Below are 25,894 nucleotides of genomic sequence, written 5' to 3' on the forward strand. Positions count from 1 at the left end.
TTAGCAGCTCTTGTTATAATTGTAATTATTGTAGTCACAATAGTATTAGCAGCTCTTGTTATAATTGTAATTATTGTAGTCACAATATTATTAGCAGCTCTTGTTATAATTGTAAATATTGTAGTTATAGTAATATTAACAGCTCTTGTTATAGTTGTAATTATTGTAGTCACAATAGTATTAGCAGCTCTTGTTATAATTGTAATTATTGTAGTCACAATATTAGCAGCTCTTGTTATAATTGTAATTATTGTAGTCACAATAGTATTAGCAGCTCTTGTTATAATTTTAATTATTGTAGTCAAAGTAGTAGTACCAGCTCTTGTTATAATTGTAATTACTGTAGTCACAGTAGTATTAACAGATCTTGTTATAATTGTAATTATTGTAATTCTTGATATTTTCTAGAACATGTGACAAAGGAAATTTAATTAATGATAATTATATCTTATCCATGACTTACTCTCATATTTACACAGTCTATCTTAAGAAAGTCACTTTGTCTATCTTAAGAATTTCACCTGTCTGTCTATATTAAGAATTTCACCTATATGATGAATTTCACTTATCTATCTTAAGAAGTTCACTTGTCTATCTTAAGAATTTCACCTGTCTATCTTAAGAATTTCACTTGTCAATGTGAAGAATTTCACCTGTCTATCTTAAGAATTTTACTTGTCTATCTGAAGAATCTCATCTGTCTATCTTAAGAATTTCACCTATCTAAAGAATTTCACTTGTATATCTTAAGAATTTCACTTGTCTATCTGAAGAATGTCACCTGTCTATCTTAAGAATATCACCTGTCTGTCATTATTAAGAATTTAATTAATGATAATTATATCTTACCCATGACTTACTCTTATATTTACACAGTCTATCTTAAGAAAGTCACTTGTCTATCTTAAGAATTTCACCTGTCTGTCTATGTCAAGAATTTCACCTATCTGAAGAATTTCACTTGTCTATCTTAAGAAGTTCACTTGTCTATCTTAAGAATTTCACCTGTCTATCTTAAGAATTTCACCTATCTAAAGAATTTCACTTGTATATCTTAAGAATTTCACTTGTCTATCTGAAGAATATCACCTGTCTATCTTGATTATTTCACCTGTCTATGTTAAGAATTTCACCTGTCTATGTTAAGAATTTCACCTGTCTGTCTATGTTAAGAATTTCACTCATCTATCTTAAGAATTTCACCTATCTTAAGAATTTCACTTGTCTATCTTAAGAATTTTACTTGTCATTCTGAAGAATTTCATATCTATCTTAAGAATATCACCTGTCTATCTTAAGAATGTACCTTGTAAATCTTAAGAATTTCACTTGTCTATCTTAAGAATTTCACCTGCCTCTCTGAAGAATGTCACCTGTCTATCTTAAGAATATCACCTGTCTATCTTAGGAATTTCACTTGTCTGTCTATGTTAAGAATTTGACTTGTCTATCTTAATTATTTCACTGTCTATCTGAAGAATTTCACCTAAGTTAAGAATTTCACTTGTCTATCTAAAATATTTGACCTGTCTATTTTAAGAATTTGACCTGTCTGTCTGAAGAATTTCATCTGTCTATCTTAAGAATTGCACTTGTCTATCTGAAGAATTTCACCTATCTTAAGAATTTCACCTCTCTATTTTAAGAATTTCATCCGTCTCTATCCAAACAAGAACAGGAGCATGTTTATCTTCAATTGTTGTTTTATTTGAAAAGATATAATTTAAAACAAATGATTTTTCCTTTATTTAGATTTGAAATATGTATCCTACAATTGGCAACTAATTTGTTTTTGTTGTTCTAGGGTTCAATGCCATTTTTCAGATAGGCTATACATGGCAGCCAGTATAACTGGTGGAGGAAGAACCCTGGAAAACCCAGGGAAGAACCAGCAACCCACGAGAAGCTAGTGGCAGGCTTTCCCATGTTCCCACGCTAGTCGAGCCTTGGACTCAAACCCATGCAGAAGAGGTGAGATGGCAGTGATCCGGAATGGTGAGCACTATAGACCACTCAGCCACACAACTAATTTGCAACTGGAATGTGTTACATCATAAATTAAGGTAAAATTCCACTATATTGCTGTATTAAGGTGTCATCCATTTATGTCATAATTGTGGATTAAAACAAACAACCTCAGTCATCTATTTCTACAATCTACATAACTGCCACAGATGAACTTAAAACTGCTTTATTGGTTTTTACATTTGGAATAAATATATATATAGTATCACAGTTTATTCAAATTCAAAGACTAATGTATTTTGGAATTACATATTATAATTTGGGAAAAAAGAATTTTTGATGTAAATATATGCTTTTATTTTATATTAATTTGATATTATTTTTCTTCACTTCTATGATGTAATGCATATCTTTGAAAACATTTTATGATGCTAGTTCAAACTCACCACATTTCTATCTAACATTTTAAAGATATATCACTGTAAATGTATCATCAGTAGTTCTAATACAACCTTTCATGTCATTCTAGACTACTCCATTTTATTAGATACCGGACTCATTTGGTCACTATGCAATTTGTTTTACATTGCATGAGTGGTTTATAAATGTCTTACTACATTTTCAGGTCTTCACTCAAATTTGGAACACATTACAGCATTACCATAACAACATACAAAATTGTGTCATTTCCCTGTGTAAGAAAATCTAATCGTGAACACATCTATATGGCAAAATTATCATAACATTCACACCACTCTATTGTTTCACCCTAGTAACAATGTCAGATAAATTACCTGAATGTAAACTGTAACCAAAAGAACACAGCTTAATGTAAGCACAATCACAAAACCATGAAATATATGTGACAGAGACCCAGTTTTCAATGACACCTGTAGTACTTGATGGGTCAACGGATGGGTTGACATCATCAATCAATTAGCCACAGCTAAATTGTAATTAAACAAAAAATGCTTTTCTTGCTATTTTTGTGGGTTCTTAAAAACAAAGGTCACTGGATATACTTGTACATTTAAACTGAAGCAAATTTACCTATTTCTGAGTCTAAGCGGTCATCCCCTGGGGCAACTTTGTTCCTAGAATTGGTTGTCACTCAGGATATATTTGGGGGGACAGTTTCTTTTAGCAGGTTAGTTTCTTGAGCAGTCTTAGGGGTAGTCCATCATTTAAAGTTATAATGTAGAAGGCAGAATAACTGTTTCCAATGCAATATTCTGTGATGAAAGAAAACGTTTATAAGAAGAAAAAAAGATAAAATGTAGACCTTAGAATGAACTAACCTTGATTTCAGACCCATCTTCACTGTAAGATCTTGGCCTGGCAATGACGTTAAGACGTTCCATGAGTAACAAAATGTATTCCTTGTTGTCATGGAGATCTGGATGATTTTCTTTTGTCCAGATAGCATCTTAAAATGAGAAGAGAATAATTATTTATAATATTAGAGTCCTTATTTTTCACATAACTGCATTCTTAGATAATTGTAAGGAAACTAAATCCTTGACAAATAGTGACAAAGAATTGATTCTTTCCAATTAATTATACTTGGTTACAGGAATATGTTTGAAAAATTTTGACAAAAAATTCACTGTCTTTAAATTCATTTTATTTGTGAACAGTTTCCATAATGGGAAAACCTTGTTCATGTAAGATTTGCCATCCTAGAAATTCTTACAATAAGTACACCAGACCAGTCGGACTACCAGCCTTCAACGTATGTCCAATAGTGTATCTTCATCCTTTTCAAGGACATTAACTAATGAAAGGCATCACAAGGCAGGAGGGGATTTCCAACAGTGATAGGTATGTATTACATATGGGTGAAGTGGTTGATTGATATATCAATGCATCATTCCTACTTTCCATACAATATCAGTGTGAATAATTATTAGCTGTTTGCCTTTAATTCTTCAAGCCAAGAATCAATCTGAAACAATTGTCATAGGAACATTCACATATTTCTGTCAGATTAAAGAAAGTATATTTACAACATTCAATTGCCCTCTACAAGTCAGTTCAAGGTGACTAACCTGCCTTGCATTCTTGGAAATCTATCCCCCGGTCAATGCCATCCTAATTTTTTCATCCCATCAGCATGTTGAGCAACTGAAAAGAAGACATGCCAGACTTGTTCTTCATTCTTCATTTACGATTAAACTACTTGACTGATCATTTAGAAACTGTTTAAGTGAAGCTTCTTTGTTGCTTTGTATTTTGTTTGCTTGGATTGAATTTGAATGCTACACATTCAGTGTGTCATACAGCAAAATATGTTACATTCAGTACTGATTCATGGTTATTGTTTCAGGTCCAGGGTAAAACAAAACAATAACCACCAATCAGAACTAACTGTAGCTTATTCACTAAGTGATGCACCAATCAGAACTAATTGTAGCTTATCAACTGTGTGATACACCAATCACATCTTATTGTAGCTTATTGACTGAGTGATGTACCAATCAGAACTAATTGTAGCTCATTAACTGAGTGATACACCAATCAGAACTAACTGTAGCTTATCAACTGTGCAATAAGCCAATCACAACTGTAGCTTACTGAGTGATCCACCAATCAGAATTAATTATAGCTTATTGACTGAGTGATACACAAGAAGCATTGCATCAAAACTAAACAGAAATAGATACAAAGCAACAGATAAGCTTCACCCAAAAGTAGCTAAAATATGACCTGTGAAGTACATAGGTTGTACATGGGGAGCTAGTTTGGAATGTCTCCTTTCATGCTGATATATGTAATTGATAAATGACTGCTAAAGAATAAATAAAAACAAACCCCAAAACATTAGCACAGACTTGGCAAGGGAGTAGTTTCCAAATCACATGAGTTCTATTCACCTTTTGAATCAAGAAGGGAAGTTTGTGTTGTAAACAATTACCTTTCTCACTGACAGAAACAAGTGCCTGTAGCTGTGGCAGTTGGTTTTGCATCTGCAGTAAGGGCAATGTGATGGATTTGATCGTTTCTTGTTCTACATAAGTGTCCATACACTCTCTCCACTGCTTTGAAGACAAGATAATATTGCCTTCCAAATTTAAGTAAAGACATGACATACAGTAAGATATTCTAAAGACATTTTTCAGCATAGAACAAACGGCATGATGACCAAGAGGAGTTCAGCAAAGAACAAAGGGCATGATGACCAAGAGGAGTTCAGCATAGAGCAAATGGCATGGTGACCAAGAGGAGTTCAGCATAGAACAAAGGGCATGATGACCAAGAGGAGTTCAGCATAGAACAAATGGCATGATGACCAAGAGGAGTTCAGCATAGAACAAACGGCATGATGACAAGAGGAGTTCAGCATAGAACAAATGGCATGATGACCAAAAGGAGTTCAGCATAGAACAAACGGCATGATGACAAGAGGAGTTCAGCATAGAACAAATGGCATGATGACCAAGAGGAGTTCAGCATAGAACAAACGACATGATGACAAGAGGAGTCCAGCATAGAACAAACGGCATGATGACCAAGAGGAGTTCAGCATAGAACAAATGGCATGATGACAAGAGGAGTTCAGCATAGAACAAATGACATGATGACAAGAGGAGTTCAGCATAGAACAAACGACATGATGACCAAGAGGACTTCAGCATAGAACATACAGCATGATGACCAAGAGGACTTCAGCATAGAACAAACAGCATGATGACCAAGAGGACTTCAGCATAGAACAAACAGCATGATGACCAAGAGGACTTCAGCATAGAACATACGGCATGATGACCAAGAGTAGTCAACATAGAACAAACGGCATGATGACCAAGAGGAGTTCAGCATAGAACAAATGGCATGATGACAAGAGGAGTTCAGCATAGAACAAACGGCATGATGACCAAGAGGAGTTCAGCATAGAACAAACGACATGATGACCAAGAGGAGTTCAGCATAGAACAAACGGCATGATGACCAAGAAGAGTTCAGCATAGAACAAATGGCATGATGACCAAGAGGAGTTCAGCATAGAACAAACGGCATGATGACAAGAGGAGTTCAGCATAGAACAAATGGCATGATGACCAAGAGGAGTTCAGCATAGAACAAACGACATGATGACAAGAGGAGTCCAGCATAGAACAAACGGCATGATGACCAAGAGGAGTTCAGCATAGAACAAATGGCATGATGACAAGAGGAGTTCAGCATAGAACAAATGACATGATGACAAGAGGAGTTCAGCATAGAACAAACGACATGATGACCAAGAGGACTTCAGCATAGAACATACAGCATGATGACCAAGAGGACTTCAGCATAGAACATACGGCATGATGACCAAGAGTAGTCAACATAGAACAAACGGCATGATGACCAAGAGGAGTTCAGCATAGAACAAATGGCATGATGACCAAGAGGAGTTCAGCATAGAACAAATGGCATGATGACAAGAGGAGTTCAGCATAGAACAAACGGCATGATGACCAAGAGGAGTTCAGCATAGAACAAACGACATGATGACCAAGAGGAGTTCAGCATAGAACAAACGGCATGATGACCAAGAAGAGTTCAGCATAGAACAAATGGCATGATGACCAAGAGGAGTTCAGCATAGAACAAACGGCATGATGACAAGAGGAGTTCAGCATAGAACAAATGGCATGATGACCAAGAGGAGTTCAGCATAGAACAAACGACATGATGACAAGAGGAGTCCAGCATAGAACAAACGGCATGATGACCAAGAGGAGTTCAGCATAGAACAAATGGCATGATGACCAAGAGGAGTTCAGCATAGAACAAACGGCATGATGACAAGAGGAGTTCAGCATAGAACAAATGACATGATGACCAAGAGGAGTTCAGCATAGAACAAATGGCATGATGACCAAGAGGAGTTCAGCATAGAACAAACAGCATGATGACAAGAGGAGTTCAGCATAGAACAAATGGCATGATGACCAAGAGGAGTTCAGCATAGAACAAACGACATGATGACAAGAGGAGTCCAGCATAGAACAAACGGCATGATGACCAAGAGGAGTTCAGCATAGAACAAATGGCATGATGACAAGAGGAGTTCAGCATAGAACAAATGACATGATGACAAGAGGAGTTCAGCATAGAACAAACGACATGATAACCAAGAGGACTTCAGCATAGAACATACAGCATGATGACCAAGAGGACTTCAGCATAGAACAAACAGCATGATGACCAAGAGGACTTCAGCATAGAACAAACATCATGATGACCAAGAGGACTTCAGCATAGAACATACGGCATGATGACCAAGAGTAGTCAGCATAGAACAAACGGCATGATGACCAAGAGGAGTTCAGCATAGAACAAATGGCATGATGACCAAGAGGAGTTCAGCATAGAACAAATGGCATGATGACAAGAGGAGTTCAGCATAGAACAAACGGCATGATGACCAAGAGAATCAGCATAGAACAAACGACATGATGACCAAGAGGAGTTCAGCATAGAACAAATGGCATGATGACCAAGAAGAGTTCAGCATAGAACAAATGGCATGATGACCAAGAGGACTTCAGCATAGAACAAACGACATGATGACAAGAGGAGTTCAGCATAGAACAAATGACATGATGACAAGAGGAGTTCAGCATAGAACAAATGACATGATGACAAGAGGAGTTCAGCATAGAACAAACGACATGACGACAAGAGGAGTTCAGCATAGAACAAATGGCATGATGACCAAGAGGAGTTCAGCATAGAACAAATGGCATGATGACCAAGAGGAGTTCAGCATAGAACAAATGGCATGATGGCCAAGAGGAGTTCAGCATAGAACAAATGGCATGATGACCAAGAGGAGTTCAGCATAGAACAAATGGCATGATGGCCAAGAGGAGTCAGCATAGAACAAACGGCATGATGACCAAGAGGAGTTCAGCATAGAACAAATGGCATGATGACAAGAGGAGTTCAGCACAGAACAAACGACATGACGACAAGAGGAGTTCAGCATAGAACAAATGGCATGATGACCAAGAGGAGTTCAGCATAGAACAAATGGCATGATGACCAAGAGGAGTTCAGCATAGAACAAATGGCATGATGGCCAAGAGGAGTCAGCATAGAACAAATGGCATGATGACCAAGAGGAGTTCAGCATAGAACAAATGGCATGATGACCAAGAGGAGTTCAGCACAGAACAAACGACATGACGACAAGAGGAGTTCAGCATAGAACAAATGGCATGATGACCAAGAGGAGTTCAGCATAGAACAAATGGCATGATGACCAAGAGGAGTTCAGCATAGAACAAATGGCATGATGGCCAAGAGGAGTCAGCATAGAACAAATGGCATGATGACCAAGAGGAGTTCAGCATAGAACAAATGGCATGATGACCAAGAGGAGTCAGCATAGAACAAACGGCATGATGACCAAGCGGAGTTCAGCATAGAACAAATTGCATGATGACCAAGAGGAGTCAGCATGGAACAAAGGACATGATGACAAGAGGAGTTCAGCATAGAACAAACGACATGATGACCAAGAGGAGTTCAGCATAGAACAAATGGCATGATGACCAAGAGGAGTCAGCATAGAACAAACGGCATGATGACCAAGAGGAGTTCAGCATAGAACAAATTGCATGATGACCAAGAGGAGTCAGCACAGAACAAATGGCATGATGACAAGAGGAGTTCAGCATAGAACAAATGGCATGATGACCAAGACGAGTCAGCATCTGATCAAAAGGTTCAATTAAAATCATTAACAACTAAGAGGTAGTCTGAAAACAATTTTTATTCTGATATCCTGTCAAAGATGAGAATGGCATATGAACAGATGATAAGGCTGTTTCTGCCTATGCTCTACATACTGAAAATTCAACCATAATAACAGCACATATAAAACATCACTCTGCCACTGATAGAATTTCGAATGATGAAAAGACCATCAAGTTGATATGTGCATTGATAATGTATCTTATTCTAGTCTGTGTATCATGAATCATATCGATAATCAACACAGGGGTATAATTTTACCCCAAGAATTACATAATTAAATTAGTTTACTCTCCACCAAAAACAAAACCTACTTATCTAATAACAGTTATGCCACGATTAAGAACTGAAATAATATGTGTCCAATTCAGACTGAAAGTATCTGATGTGCAGAGGGAAGCTTGAGTTGTGAAAATACATATCCTGAAGATTAAAGGAAACTGCAGTCTGCAGGTCTAATAGTATTCCAAACTAATGATGCAGTCTGCAGGTCTAATAGTATTCCAAAGTAATGCTGCAGTCTACAGGTTTAATAGTATTCCAAACTAATGCTGCAGTCTGTAGGTCTAACAGTATTCCAAACTAATTCTGCAGTCTGCAGGTCTAATAGTATTCCAAACTAATGCTGCAGTCTGCCGGCCTAATAGTATTCCAAAGTAATGCTGCAGTCTGCAGGCCTAATAGTATTCCAAACTAATGCTGCAGTCTGCAGGTCTAATAGTATTCCAAACTAATGCTGCAATCTGCAGGCCTAATAGTATTCCAAACTAATGCTGCAGTCTCCCTCTTCAAGTTGAAGGTATACTCTCACAGAAATTGGTTGTTGCATGGTATGGGACATCTATATCAACCTCATATTTCCATCCATAAATGGTACTATGTAAAGGGCCCACCCAATCTTCTGTGAGGAATGATCTGAGGTCTTTGAAAATGGGACAACTGAGCATCTACTTGTACAAATGGAAGAGGGACACGATGCAGGAGAAGTGAGGTGTCCTTAGAGAAAGGATCATCATATAGGGGAGGCAAAATGGGTACTCTTTCATGGACTATATGATATTTATTTTTTGTGGCAACGATGCTGAAGGTCTGCTTATCCTTGACTGCATTCCATCCAGTACAAACTTGCAAGGGCCCTGCCAATGTACCAGGTCATTTTCTCCTCCCTCAACTTGGAAAAAGGGAGGAGACAGTAGATTTCATTGCCTTGCCCCCACATATCCAGCTTACTGTCTTGCATATGATTATTGTGGAGTGGATATACAGGAGGTTTGGCTAAACTGCTGTCCCTGATACCTACTGTTCTTCTGTAACATTGCCTGATCTATGGCTTGATCAGGTTGTGTTTCAGTTACTGGCTGCTTTTGTCAGGCCAGTAACAGATGCAAGGTTCAGATGCTGAAATCTTTAAAAGCTTGTGATGCAATCATAGGAATAAGACCATTGAATAGTCTCAGCTTCCAGGGGTTCCTCGGTAGCAGCCTGAAAAGACAGTTTGCTAAGCACTAGCACAACTTGAAATATGTCCAATGTGACATCTCTGCAGAGGTGTAGGAAATCCCTTGAGAAGCATACGAATCTCAATGTAGAAAGGGGAAATGGTCACCCTTGTTTTGTCTTCCTGATTCGTGTCCTTCAGCCCACCCTTATTTGACCATCAATGAGTGAGAAGAAATAAAAGGTCAGGTGTAGTCATCGCCCTTGAAGTTAAGTTTGTCCAATTGTTATGTCATTAGAGTGGAGTACTCAAATATTAGATCAAAGTGATCCCTCTTTGTGGAAGGCCAGGAAATAGGGACATAGATTTTGGGGAAGGCCATGAAATAGGGACATAGATTTTGGGGAAGGCCAGGAAATAGGGACATAGATTTTGGGGAAGGCCATGAAATAGGGACATAGATTTTGGGGAAGGCCAGGAAATAGGGACATAGATTTTGGGGAAGGCCAGGAAATAGGGACATAGATTTTCTTTTGCTATTTAAAAACAGCAACTGTCTCTAACTGATGCTTTGCCTGAAGAAGGAGAATTTTTCATGTCCCTCCTATACTACTTAGGGGATGAATGAGTCATACCCACACTGTTTTCATGTCCCTCCTATACTACTTAGGGGATGAATGAGTCATATCCACACTGTTCTCATGTCCCTCCTATACTACTTAGAGGATGAATGAGTCATATCCACACTGTTTTCATGTCCCTCATGTACTACTTAGGGGATGAATGAGTCGTATCCACACTGTTTTCATGTCCCTCCTATACTACTTAGGTGGCGCTATACAGTTTCGCATTTTCCATAGGGTTAAGATTTTAAAGAAAAAGAATTTCCCTGGCTTTCCTCACTGGTTATACTGACTATTTAAAAAAGACCTTGTATATCTTAGGTATAATTAAAAGAACCTTTAATTCCCTTTATTGTGATGTATGATTGATGGGTGTAATATGGTTTATAGAGTGTACAGCTTGGCCTTACTTCAAATGTGAACCTTTCAAAAAAGTGCTAGCTCTACTTGGTCATTTTCACTTCCTGAACTTCAGAGGTAAATTGTATAAAAAAGAGCTGATAACTTTTTTTTACATTTTATATATTTGGTAATTCATTCATTGCACTTTCAGAAGCTGGTATTGTCTAGTCTGGCAAAATTCATTTTTCCTATTTTAATAGCTGCTATGTATAGTGTACATTAGACTAATTCAGGCTGATTTTTAACACAAGGGAGCAGACATTTTAGTTAGCAGTGTGCTTAAATCATGTAAAATTTCCAAAAGTACAATATCCAAAGAAATATCATCCACATTACATTACTGTAGCATATAGGTATGCCAACATTCTCTCCATTGTGCATGTTTTAAATGCAAACTACTTCACCTTAAATACGTCACTCTCTCTAAAGTACATATTAAAGAAAATAAAGGTATTAATTTTTGTATGATTTAATTATGTTTATATGGCTGAAACATTTAAGTCGCAAGCATCAAAACAATCCTTTTCAATAATTCTCCTGCCTTTCCCCCAACAGAACAGTATTTATGAGTGTCAGAGCCTCTAACAAGTCCAGCCCCCCATGATAAAAAGTGAGCTATTTTAAGAATGCACATTACATTTTGTAAACATAACAACTAGTGTTATGCTGAATGACAGGAACATGAAACTAGCCAGAATTATTTCTGAGATATCAACAATGAATTTTACAATTTGAAAAGGGAGGTAACTCATCAGGTTCATAAAGGTCAAAGGTCAAAGTGTAACTATTTGCCTATTGTTTAATACGGAAGAAGGCAATTCACTTTCTCATCATTTTTTTAATGTATTTCATTACAAATAAATGAAAAGAAACATTTTCACCATATATTTCTGTCACTTATTGCAACAGTTTTAAATTTAAGTTGAGTCGATTCCTATATTCTAAGACTTCTAATTTCCCCATAATTAAAGTCACTACTCACACAAACATGCCTCATGGCAAATTATGTAAGCAAGAGCAAAATGATCATAATTAGCTTATTTTCATACTTAACATCAATATGAATGTACCATTTTATTCAAAACATCATACATAATTATATGAAAATAAAAAAAATAATTGCAAACATTTTTATATTTGCTTTCAGGTGGCACTATACAGTTTTGCATTTTGCATAGGGTTAGGATTTTAAAGAAAAAGAATTTCCCTGGCTTTCCTCACTGGTTATACTGGCTATTTAAAAAAGACCTTGTATATCTTAGATATAATTATAAGAACTTTTAATTCCTTTTATTTTGATGTATGATTGATGGGTGTAATATGGGTTATAGTGTACAGCTTGGCCTTACTTCAAATGTGAACCTTTAAAAAAAGTGCTAGCTCTACTTGGTCATTTTCACTTCCTGAACTTCAGAGGTAAATTGTATAAAAAAGAGCTGATAATTTTTATACGTTTTATATATTTGGTAATTCATTCATTGCACTTTCAGAAGCTGGTATTGTCTAGTCTGGCAAAATTCATTTTCCCTATTTTAATAGTTGCTATGTATAGTGTACATTAGACTAATTCAGGCTGATTTTTTAACACAAGGGTGCAGACATTTTAGTTAGCAGTGTGCTTAAATCATGTAAAATTTCCAAAAGTACAATAATATCCAAAGAAATATCATCCACTTTACATTACTGTAGCATATAGGTATGCCAACATTCTCTCCACTGTGTATGTTTTAAATGCAAACTACTTCACCTTACATATGTCACTCTCTCTAAAGTACATATTAATTGGTGAGCGCCCCCTTAGGGGATGAATGAGTCATATCCACACTGTTTTATGTCCCTCCTATACTACTTAGGGGATGAATGAGTCATATCCACACTGTTTTCATGTCCCTCCTATACTACTTAGGGGATTAATGAGTTGTATCTACACTGTTTTCATGTCCCTCCTATACTACTTAGGGGATTAATGAGTTGTATCCACACTGTTTTCATGTCCCTCCTATACTACTTTGAGGATGAATGAGTCGTTTCCACACTGTTTTTACTGAGGGACCATCATAACATGTCATTTGGTGAAAACCACATGTTCATATGACCATCTATTTAAAAGGAGTAACAGAAAAGTTATAAAAATGGCCAACATGGTGGCCATAGTGGAGGCATACATACCAAAACACCTCTCCTGGGCATATGTATTGCTATTATATGTAGCAAAAATGCTGACTTTGGTGTAATCTCTTCAACTAATCTACACGTGTTCCGCTGAATGATCATGAACTGGAATTCTGCAATGGGCACGGTCAGGTGCTCAGAGTGCAGTATTACATTACTCTCATTTTCTGCCTTTAAAGTTTGTAAAGTGGTGTTGATTTGTCCCTTTTTCTGTTCTAACACGTTTTGATATTTGAAATGTTTCATCTGCTCTAACATTTTCAATCATATACTTCCACAACTCACACCGTAAAGTGTTTCACTTAACATCTGGTGCCATTTTCTTTGAAAATACAGACTGGTTCACTAACTAGCTAGCTTATCAATAAAATGAATACATTAGGCAAAGTTCCCTTTCATCACTATCGCTGACGGGTTTGATGTACTGAATATTGTTTCTGGAGTTTTCTTTCTGCATTTTCTTTCCAATATGTTGAACATTCTGATGTCACCACATGCAATATTTCATTCAGAAACAAGTACTAAATGAAATGTGTTTAACTGGCCAATGGATTATTATGAATATAATGCATAGATATATAGATATTTCTTATTCATAAATAAAAGTGTGCTATTTGAAATCAGGCTTCACTTTAGCCAGATGGAAATCACTATATCTCACTCAGTTTATTTTAAGTACATTATTTGTATTGACCCATCTAATTGCTGCTTTCGACTGCATTACCTTCTGACCACTGCTTCGGTGTTATCAACAGGTGCTTAATACAGTGGTAAGTAATTGCATTATTGGGGTAAGTAATTGCATTCTTGGGGTAAGTAATTGCATTCTTGGGGTCAGTAATAGCAGATTAATAATTTACTGTAATTTAGTGATGAAAGGTAATATTAGGCATTGTAAATAGGCAACATATTAACAAATTTACACCTTAAGTATTGTGACATATTCACAAATTTCCTTAACATTGTCAGTAGTATGAAAACAGGTGACACATACAAAAACATCCTCAACCTTGTTTATATGCACAAGTATTAAAGAAAATAAATCTCTGATATTAAGAAACAAATTTCAAATTGTTTTTATTTAAATTAATTTGTTAATTACTGAATCTTCAAAACTATGGCTCAGGCCCAGTTGTTTTGTACACTCTTCACTTGCATTACTGTGGAAAACGTACACTTAGCTTACTTGTGGAAACTCTACAGTTGGTTTTATTTTTTGTGTTACTGTAAAAATTGTACACATGGATTACTATGGATTCTCTACAGCTGGTTTTTTTTTGTGTTACTGTAAAAATTTTACACATGGATTACTATGGATTCTCTACAGTTGTTTTTTTTTTGTGTTACTGTAAAAATTTTACACATGGATTACTATGGATTCTCTACAGTTGTTTTTTTTTGTGTTACTGTAAAACATTTTACACATGGATTACTATGGATTCTCTACAGTTGTTTTTTTGTGTTACTGTAAAACATTTTACACATGGATTACTATGGATTCTCTACAGTTGGGTTACAGTGGAAACTGCACTTTGTTTACTGTGGAAACTTTTACACTTTGGTTACTGTGGAATCTCTAAGCTTGGATTATGAAGTAAAATCTAATTATGGGTTATTGTGGAAACAATACACTTGGGTTGCAAGATTAAGGATTCAGGCCAAGCTCTATAAAACATTTAGGATTCATTTCAAACTATAAAACATTAAGGATTCAGGCCAAGCTATAAAAATTAAGGATTCATGTCAAGCTCTATAAAACATTAGGGACATAAAACATTAAGGATTCAGGCCAAGCTATACAACATTAAGGATTCATGCCAAGCTATAAAACATTAAGGATTCAGGCCAAGCTATACAACATTAAGGATTCATGTCAAGCTATAAAACATTAAGGATTCAGACCAAGCTATAAAACATTAAGGATTCATGCCAAGCTATAAAACATTAAGGATTCATGTCAAGCTCTATAAAACATTAAGGATTCATGCCAAGCTATAAAACATTAATGACTCATGCCAAGCTATAAAACATTAAGGATTCAGGCCAAGCTATAAAACATTAAGGATTCATGCCAAGCTATAAAACATTAAGGATTCAGGCCAAGCTATAAAACAATAAGGATTCATGCCAAGCTATAAAACATTAAGGATTCATGTCAAGCTATAAAGCATTAAGGATTCATGTCAAGCTCTATAAAACATTAGGGATATAAAACATTAAGGATTCAGGCCAAGCTATACAACATTAAGGATTCATGTCAAGCTCTAAAACATTAAGGATTCATGCCAAGCTATAAAACATTAAGGATTCATGTCAAGCTCTATAAAACATTAAGGATATAAAACATTAAGGATTCAGGCCAAGCTATACAACATTAAGGATTCATGTCAAGCTCTATAAAACATTAATGATTCAGGCCAAGCTATAAAACATTAAGAATTCAGGCCAAGCTATAAAACATTAAGGATTCATGTCAAGCTATAAAACATTAAGGATTCAGACCAAGCTATAAAACATTAGGGATCCAAGCCAAACTATAAAACATTAAGGATTCAGACCAAGCTATAAAACATTAAGGATTCATGCCAAGCTATAAAACATTAAGATTCAGACCAAGCTATAAAACATTAGGGATCCATGCCAAGCTACAAAACATTAAGGATTCATGCTAAGCTATAAAACATTAAGGGTTCATGCCAAGCTATAAAACATTAAGGATTCATGCCAAACTATAAAACATTAAGGATTCATGTCAAGCTATAAAACATTAAGGATTCATGTCAAGCTATAAAACATTAAGGATTCATGCCAAGCTATAAAACATTAAGGATTCATGTCAAGCTCTAAAAAACATTAGGGATCCATGCCAAGCTATAAAACATTAAGGATTCATGTCAAGCTATAAAACATTAGGGATCCATGCCAAGCTATAAAACATTAGGGATCCATGCTAAGCTATAAAACATTAAGGGTTCATGCCAAGCTATAAAACATTAAGGATTCATGCCAAGCTATAAAACATTAAGGATTCATGTCAAGCTCTAAAAAACATTAGGGATCCATGCCAAGCTATAAAACATTAAGGATTCATGTCAAGCTATAAAACATTAAGGATTCAGACCAAGCTATAAAACATTAGGGATCCATGCCAAACTATAAAACATTAAGGATTCAGACCAAGCTATAAAACATTAAGGATCCATGCCAAGCTATAAAACATAAAGGATTCAGACCAAGCTATAAAACATTAAGGATTTATGCCAAGCTATAAAACATTAAGGATTCATGTCAAGCTATAAAACATTAAGGATTCAGACCAAGCTATAAAACATTAAGGATTCATGCCAAACTATAAAACATTAAGGATTCAGACCAAGCTATAAAACATTAAGTATTCATGCCAAACTATAAAACATTAAGATTCAGACCAAGCTATAAAACATTATGGATTCATGCCAAGCTATAAAACATTATGGATTCATGCCAAGCTATAAAACATTAAGGATTCATGCCAAACTATAAAACATTAAGGATTCATGCCAAGCTATAAAACATTAAGGATTCATGCCAAACTATAAAACATTAGGGATTCATGCCAAGCTATAAAATATTAAGGATTCAGGCCAAACTCTATAAAACACTGGGCTGAAATGCAAATAAATGCATGAAATCAAACATCATTTTTGTCTGTGTTAATGGTATGTTTTACTGCATTAGATTTCATGGTACAGGTATTTTTGAATTCCTTAATAGCTGGTAAAGTAGTAAATTGTATTCCTAAATGTTTACTTCTACAGCATACCATGTGTTCATGCCACTAATTAAAAATGACCCTTATGAAGAAGTTGAATGTAATCCACATCTTGTTATGGAATCATCACCAATTAAACAAAAGCCATCTCAGAAATGATTTTGGCACAAAATGTAGAAACCTTCACACCATGTTTAATCAACTGGCTCAGTGTTAGGACATCACAATGACATCAAAATTAATAAGAAATGTTGATGGGTGGAAAATGGATGGAATATGGACAGACGTACTCCGAAATAGACTCTGGGCCATGACATAAGGTTGCACTGCCAATAGCCAATTCAGCTGAAAATGTGGAAGATAGCAACATCACATGTACAAAAGTAACAAAAACATACATACATGGATAGGCAGGATAACAATTACATACTTACTTTTCAAAATATGAGGATAAAATTTACACCAGAAAATACCCATTTTGTGTTTAGTTAAATTAACATCAAATATAAAGAGGAAACCACATTCTGAAAATCTTATAAAAAAAAGCAAACAATTTACAAACCAATCAGTTCTGGAAAAAGTTTTCCACTCTTGTTAAACATAACCCACTTCTCAGTGACAGCTGGGGCATTTCTCAGGACAAACATCTCAGCAGTGATGAGGGACTTGAGGGCGTCAATCATCCATTGTGGCACCAGCACAATCTTGTCTTTCAATATTTCTATGCTGTATATGAAAGCAAAAAGTATATGTGTGTGTGTGACTTAGATTTTTAATGTAGCTTTAACAATTTTTCGGTCATATTGCTACGATGTCTGCAGTGCGGCAGTTTAATGTGATGTCTAGGGGCATCATGCTGCAGACATGTAACATGATGTCCCACCCAGTCACATTATCCTGACACCAGGCTGACCAGTCCTAACACTAACCTCTTAAAGCTGAGCGCCAAGTGAGGCAGCTGTTAGTACCATTTTTGTAAGTCTTTGGTATGACTCGGCCAGGGATCGAACCCATGACCTTCTGTATCTGAGGTGGACACTCAAACTACTAGGCCACTGGAGTGGTTGAAAAAGTAGAAATGATACCAATTATTTCCACTTTCATGTTTCTTTTACACTCATTGAAAACAGTAAATGGTTACTCAGTGGCCTGATACCAGCTATAAGTGATAGTACATGTATCTCACTTTCGTTTCTGCAATCAATGATTTTCCAGACGTGTAGGATGTTAATGCCGTATAAGTAAGCTCTTCACAAGCAAAGGCAGTAATAGTCCCCGCTATGATTTCCTCCCGCTATGACTTCCTTAGGATGCAAGAGAGTTTTTATGCAAAATTTAATGATGCATACACCTGCCTAATATAAAATTTCACTAAAAAAAGATACATGAGCGAGGTCAAAAAGGTCCATATTTTTGGATAGGTATAAGAAAGCAACACATAAGAATATCATTCTCTTGACCTGACAAGTCAGTGGAAATACAAAGAATAAAAAGTTCATACACCTCACCTCCTAATTTGTACATGCATTTTTCCTGTCCAAAAGCCATTTTTGAGAACACATGATGCTCACAGTACAAACAAACCATTTCACTTGGTAATAGTTTTTAAAAACAGCACTGAGTACTTAATTGCTTGATGATTTCAAGAGAGTTGTCATCCAGGCAGTTAGTGTTTGAGATCTACATGCCTTGAACCAAAGTGTCTACTGCTATAAGTGGCTAGCTCTGCTTCCTAATCGACTATTGGTATTTCACTGGCTATGTACTGTGCAGTGACTACATGAGGTGTACATGCCTCACATCAATTTCAAGAACACCCAAGCCAGAAAGTGTAAATTCACAACTATATCCATATCTTTAATTATTACACAATAATACCTCAAACAGTCACACCGTAGCCTTAAGTTAAGAAATTTACCAGGGGCCAATATATAAAACTGTCCCCTGCCACATTATTATATTCCACTTAAGAGTTGTCCATTGATTAAAAATGACATGAGGTCTTGGTAGATTTGTGTAAGTTTTTTGATTATTTGGATGTAATTCGATTTCATACTAAACATACAATATATTTGCAGAATCTCTCAGTGACATACTACAACAGTTATCTTGCCATACTGCAGTTTGTGTTATTGTCATAACTCTTAAATTTATCTTCAATATTTTCTCTACAGTTTAACATCATTGTTCTGCGTGATTTTACTGGAAATAATTCTAAAACTAACTTAGATGCAGTGGTGAACTGGTAAACAAGTGTATCAGAAATAAATTGGAATTGAATTTGTGATGTCACATCTATATCCATCAAAGTGACAACTGTAGCCCATACTATCTATATGAATGTATGTTACTGATCTGCCTTCAAAGTGGCAAATGTAGCCCAGACTATCTATATGAATGTATGATATTAATCTGCCAAATCTTTAAAAGCCGGGCAGCAGATTTGAAAAATATTGTTGGTTATTATTTCCAGTCACTTATGATATTAAAAGGGCAAATATTAAAATTTGAGTTCCTTTAGTCTAATGCAACAGCTGTATTTGAAAGATCAATTTTTAAATAAAAAAGTGATTCCAATGGGCCTATATTCACTCATCGGAGTTACATAAGACTGAGGGCAATATGCAAGAGCAATTGGCCCAAAATATCTGGGCCACCAAGCTTTTAACATTTATTCAAACTCTGTCCACTTATGAAAACAACTGTCTGTATTTTTTTCTCCAAATGTTTGTATCTTAATCCATTGGTCCATATTAGACAACATATCACAATATCAAACAGGTCATGATATCACAAAACATATCATTTTATTAGACACCTGATTACTATCTCAGACCAAACTGATAAATAGACAAGTTGGGTTTGGTGGGTTTAATGCCATTTTTCACCACATGATTGGCTATACATAAAGGCCAGTATAACTGGTGGTGGAAGAACCCATGAAATCCCAGGAAGAACCATCGACCTGTGCGAAGCTAGTGGCAAATATTTCTCACATATGTACATTTTCCAAGCCAGGACTTGAACTCAGGTGAGCAGAGTTGACATGTCAGTGATCTGTAATGGTGACCACCATATACCCCTCAGCCACCCAGAACCCAATATTAGACAATATATACAATATCAGACAAAAGATCAGCATCATTTGTTAAAACAATATAATGAAAGGCCCTCATACTTTTTGTAAAATGTCATTAAATCTCTGTTGAGCTTTACTTGAAAAACAAAAATCATTTAATGCTTTTCAGCATATTGGTTGTCTGATAAATATCATTTAAAACATCTGAAAGGGTTTCTTGCTACAAACTTTTCTGTACAGTTTGATAGAATTCTGGTGAGTATGTGTTTTGAGAATGAATAATCTAAAGACATTTTTTACGTAAAAGATGTTCATCGGGGCTACATTTGATTGAAGATCAGAATGTTTCAAAATTCGAATGCCTATGCAAAATTATTCAAATTCTGTTCATACCTTTTTCACAAATCATTTCAAGATTTATCTATTTTTGTAATGGCAGCAATATTTATTAGTGAATCGGGATAATTTGTATCAGTTTGGAAGACTGTTATGCTTGAATGCTGCTGATCCATTTCTGAGAAGTGTTTAAAGTGGCCATATTGGTTGCCTGATTAATGTCATTTGTAAATATCTGAAAGGGCTTCTTGCCACAAACTCTCCTGTACAGTTTGATAGAAGTTTGGTGAGTGTTTTGTTAGAATAAGTAATCTGAAGAGATTTATTTCTTTATAAAATTTTCAATATGGCTATATTTGAAGGGAGATCCAAATGATGTTTCAAAGTTTAAATGATTATGCAAATTTGGTCAAATATTGTTCAGACCCTTTCCACAAATTGTTTAAATTATGTATCTATGTAGTGGAGGGGTATCATTTGCTTGAATGGATTTCTATTTTTATAACAGTAATAGTGTCCATATTGGACATCAAATCAGTATCCTCTGTGCCATCTTTAAAGGTCTTCAAAGCAAAGATGCTTCCTCTCAAATGGATCAAATTCTTTTTAGGAGTTTTTGAAAGTAAGTTTATTAAATATCATAGAGGCATTTTGTACACAAAATATGGGCAGATCAAAATATCTGAATTACATATACTATTGTAAAAGCTAGATTGATTCCCTGACCAACTCCACTGAATTTAATGTGGTACTATTGTAAAAGCTAGATTGGTTCCCTGACCAACTCCACTGAATCTAACGATGTACTATTGTAAAAGCTAGATTGGTTCCCTGACCAACTCCACTAAATCTAATGAGGTACTATTGTAAAAGCTAGATTGGTTCCTTGACCAACTCCACTGAATCTAATGAGGTACTATTGTAAAGGCTAGAATGGTTCCTTGACCAACTCCACTAAATCTAATGAGGTACTATTGTAAAAGCTAGATTGGTTCCTTGACCAACTCCACTGTATCTAATGAGGTACTATTGTAAAAGTTAGTTAGGTTCCTTGACAAACTCCACTGAATCTAATGAGGTACTATTGTAAAAGCTAGATTGATTCCTTGACCAAATACACTGAATATAATGAGGTACTATTATAAAAGCTAGATTGGTTACTTGACCAACTCCACTAAATCTAACAATGTACTATTGTAAAAGCTAGACTGGTTTCCTGACCAACTCCACTAAATCTAATGAGGTACTATTGTAAAAGCTACATTGGTTCCTTGACCAACTCCACTGAATCTAATGATGTACTATTGTAAAAGCTAGAATGGTTCCTTGACCAACTCCACTAAATCTAATGAGGTACTATTGTAAAAGCTAGATTGGTGAGTTGACCAAACCCAATGAATCTAATGATGTACTATTGTAAACGTTAGAAAGGTTCCTTGACCAACCCCACTAAATCTAATGATGTACTATTGTAAAAGCTAGACTGATTCCTTGACCAAATACACTGAATCTAATGAGGTACTATTGTAAAAGATAGAATGGTTCCTTGACCAACTCCACTGAATCTAGTGTGGTACTATTGTAAAAGCTAGATTGGTTCCTTGACCAACTAAACTGAATCTAATGAGGTACTATTGTAAAAGCTAGATTGATTCCCTGACCAACTCCACTGAATCTAATGTGGTATTATTGTAAAAGCTAGACTGGTTCCCTGACCAACTCCACTGAATCTAACGATGTACTATTGTAAAAGCTAGATTGGTTCCCTGACCAACTCCACTGAATCTAATGAGGTACTATTGTAAAAACTAGATTGGTTCCTTGACCAACTCCACTGAATCTAATGAGGTACTATTGTAAAAGCTAGAATGGTTCCTTGACCAACTCCACTAAATCTAATGATGTACTATTGTAAAAGCTAGATTGATTCCTTGACCAAATACACTGAATCTAATGAGGTACTATTATAAAAGCTAGATTGGTTCCCTGACCAACTCCACTGAATCTAATGAGGTACTATTGTAAAAGTTAGAATGATTCCTTGACCAAATACACTGAATCTAATGAGGTACTATTGTAAAAGCTAGACTGGTTCCTTGACCAACTCCACTGAATCTAATGAGGTACTATTGTAAAAGCTAGATTGGTTCCTTGACCAACTCCACTGAATCTAATGAGGTACTATTGTAAAAGCTAGATTGGTTCCTTCACCAACTCCACTGAATTTAATGTGGTACTATTGTAAAAGCTAGATTGGTTCCTTGACCAACTCCACTGAATCTAACAATGTACTATTGTAAAAGCTAGATTGGTTTCCTGACCAACTCCACTGAATCTAATGAGGTACTATTGTTAAAGCTAGATTGGTTCCTTGACCAACTCCACTGAATCTAATGAGGTACTACTGTACAAGTTAGAATGGTTCCTTGACCAACTCCACTAAATCTAATGATGTACTATTGTAAAAGCTAGATTGGTGCCTTGACCAAGCTCACTGAATCTAACGATGTACTATTGTAAAAGTTAGACAGTTTCCTTGACCAACCCCACTGAATCTAATGAGGTACTATTGTAAAAGCTAGACTGATTCCTTGACCAAATACACTCAATCTAATGAGATACTATTGTAAAAGCTAGACTGATTCCTTGACCAAATACACTGAATCTAATGAGGTACTATTGTAAAAGCTAGATTGGTTCCTTGACCAACTCCGCTGAATCTAATGAGGTACTATTGTAAAAGCTAGATTGATTCCTTGACCAAATACACTGAATCTAACGAGGTACTATTATAAAAGCTAGATTGGTTCCCTGACCAAATACACTCAATCTAATGAGATACTATTGTAAAACCTAGACTGATTCCTTGACCAAATACAGTGAATCTAATGAGGTACTATTATAAAAGCTAGATTGGTTCCCTGACCAAATACACTAAATCTATTGACATACTATTGTGAAAGGTGAATTGGTTCCTTGACCAACCACACTGAATCTAATGAGGTACTATTGTAAAAGCTAGATTGGTTCCTTGAACAACACCACTGAATCTAATGAGGTAATATTGTAAAAGCTAAATTGGTTCCCTGACCAAGTCTACTGAATTTATTGAGGTACTATTGTAAGAGCTAGATTGGTGCCTTGACCAAGTCCACTGAATCTATTGCGGTACTATTGTAAAGGCTAGATTAGTACCTTGACCAACCCCACTGAATCTAAAATGAGGTACTATTGTAAAAGTTAGATTGGCGCCTTAACCAACTCCACTGAATCTAACGATGTACTATTGTAAAAGCTAGATTGGTGCCCTGACCAACTCCATTGAATTAAATGAGGTACTATGGTAAAAGCTAGATTGGTTCTTTGAGCAAGTCCACTGAATCTAATGAGGTACTGTTGTAAAAGCTAGATTGGTACCTTGACCAACCCCACTGAATCTAAAATGAGGTACTATTGTAAAAGCTAGATTGGTACCATGACCAACTCCACTGAATTTAACACTGTAGTATTGTAAAAGCTAGGTTGGTTCCCTGACCAACCCCACTGAATTTAATGAGGTACTATTGTAAAAGCAAGACTGGTTCTTTGACTGACCCCACTGAATCTAACGATGTACTATTGCAAAAGCTAGATTGGTTCATTGACCAACTCCAATGATACTAATATGAAACACATCATCAGATCAAATACAGGCAAGTCTGGATCTGACTGAAATGATCATATTCATGTAATTGTAATGTAAGGGTCATTTCAGTGCAATATAGGATGAAATTATAAGGGTTGGCTAGTGTGATATTATTATCCCATGTTTAAGTTTTACTGAGATCATTATTGCCAATTCCCATAATGTGTAGAAAACTGAAATAGTTAACAATTACTGCAGAGTAAACAACTGTTCTTTCATTTAGAACTAATTTTATCTTTGCAGCAAAAACACAACAGCTTAATTAATTAAGCTTGCATGTACTCTAAAATTCTATCACCCAAGAAAAAATGTCTGAATCAATTTATGTTCGTAAAATAATTATATCTGAGATGAGAGGAATTTAATATCTGTTTTAAGTAAATGTTCATTCTTTAATGACCATTTATTATTATTTACTGACACAACAAACCACTGCCATACCTGAAGTATTCCACTGGCCTTTGATGTAAGGTAGTGAAAATCATTACACCTGAAGCATGTGATCTCAAATTACATTATTTCAAATTATTCTCAAGTAATAATGATACAATTTTTATCATGCCCTAAATCCTCAGTGAAAGCAATGATTAAATTTATTTTGCCTATCTCTTATAGTAACAAATCTGCTTTCATTTTGTTGTACATATAACTAATTATCTATAATTATCACCATCATTGCCTCTTAAAGAATGATATGCTTACATGATGTTATACATGAAACTAATTATCTGTAATTACCATCTCCACTGTCATTTCATGAATGATAATGCTTACATTACATTCTACATAAAAGTAATTATCCACAATTATCATCTCTATTGTCACTTCAAGAATGATATGCTTACATTACATTCTACATAAAAGTAATTATCTGTAATTATCATCTCTATTGTCACTTAAAGATTGATATGCTTACATTACAGTCTCCATAAAACTAATTATCTGTAATTATCATACCTATTGTCACTTAAAGACATGCTTATGAATCATGGCAAGAAAATAAGCATAAAGGGTAACAACTCCAATCTCACCTGAAGTAAAGGATTGTGCCGGTATCGTGATGAAATTGAAGAAATAAATCCAATTCTTCCGTGGGTATTGGAATAGCTTTTGCCTGGTGGATATCTTCCAATAGGGTCCGAGGTATCACCTATAGACAAAAATGAAATGACAATTCATTTTATACAATCATTTTATTTATTATTTTTTATATTCATTAGTTTTCTTTGTAATTATACAACTAATAATCATACTAAAACTCTCTCCCTCTCTCTCTGACACCCATGTAGGCTGACTATTGGAAGCTACCCATTATGTTAGTTATCATCACACTGACTCCCATAACATCCATGTAGGTGACTATTGGGACCTCTGTTGACATGTCAATTATCATCAGACTAAGTTACCCTGCTGTCAGTAATGATCTCACTTAAAACCCCTCTCTTAAAACCTCCCCCCTCTCCCTCTGTGACAATAATACAAGTCAATTATTGGGAGCTATGATGATACTTGTCATCACACTAAGCTCTATCTCTCTCTCTTATGAAGACTGATTTCACTTGCCATGACACTGAGCAAAGCAACCCCCCCCCTTGGGACACTAATGAAGGATGATTAATGGCAGCTATGCTCTCAATGATCACACTGAACAACCCCCATGTGGGACACTAATGAAGGCTGATTAATGGCAGCTATG

At 35.6% G+C, this 25,894-nt stretch overlaps 1 protein-coding gene across 1 annotated transcript in view; it reads right to left on the reverse strand.

Moving 5' to 3' along the window:
• The window catches only part of LOC149774810 (uncharacterized), a 138,986-nt gene that overhangs the window by 37,909 nt on the left and 75,183 nt on the right, over positions 1-25,894 (reverse strand). Inside the window, exons 8-10 of the mRNA XM_089944732.1 lie at positions 25,230-25,348; positions 17,661-17,824; positions 3,264-3,391 (exon numbers count right to left, since the gene is read on the reverse strand). Of these exons, the coding sequence (XP_089800858.1) occupies positions 3,264-3,391; positions 17,661-17,824; positions 25,230-25,348 (411 nt within the window). The remainder of the gene's footprint in view (positions 1-3,263; positions 3,392-17,660; positions 17,825-25,229; positions 25,349-25,894) is intronic.

Source organism: Sinohyriopsis cumingii, unplaced genomic scaffold (assembly GCF_028554795.1).
Source record: "Sinohyriopsis cumingii isolate HCF-2022 unplaced genomic scaffold, ASM2855479v2 utg000131l, whole genome shotgun sequence".
In the NCBI taxonomy this organism is placed as follows: domain Eukaryota; kingdom Metazoa; phylum Mollusca; class Bivalvia; order Unionida; family Unionidae; genus Sinohyriopsis; species Sinohyriopsis cumingii.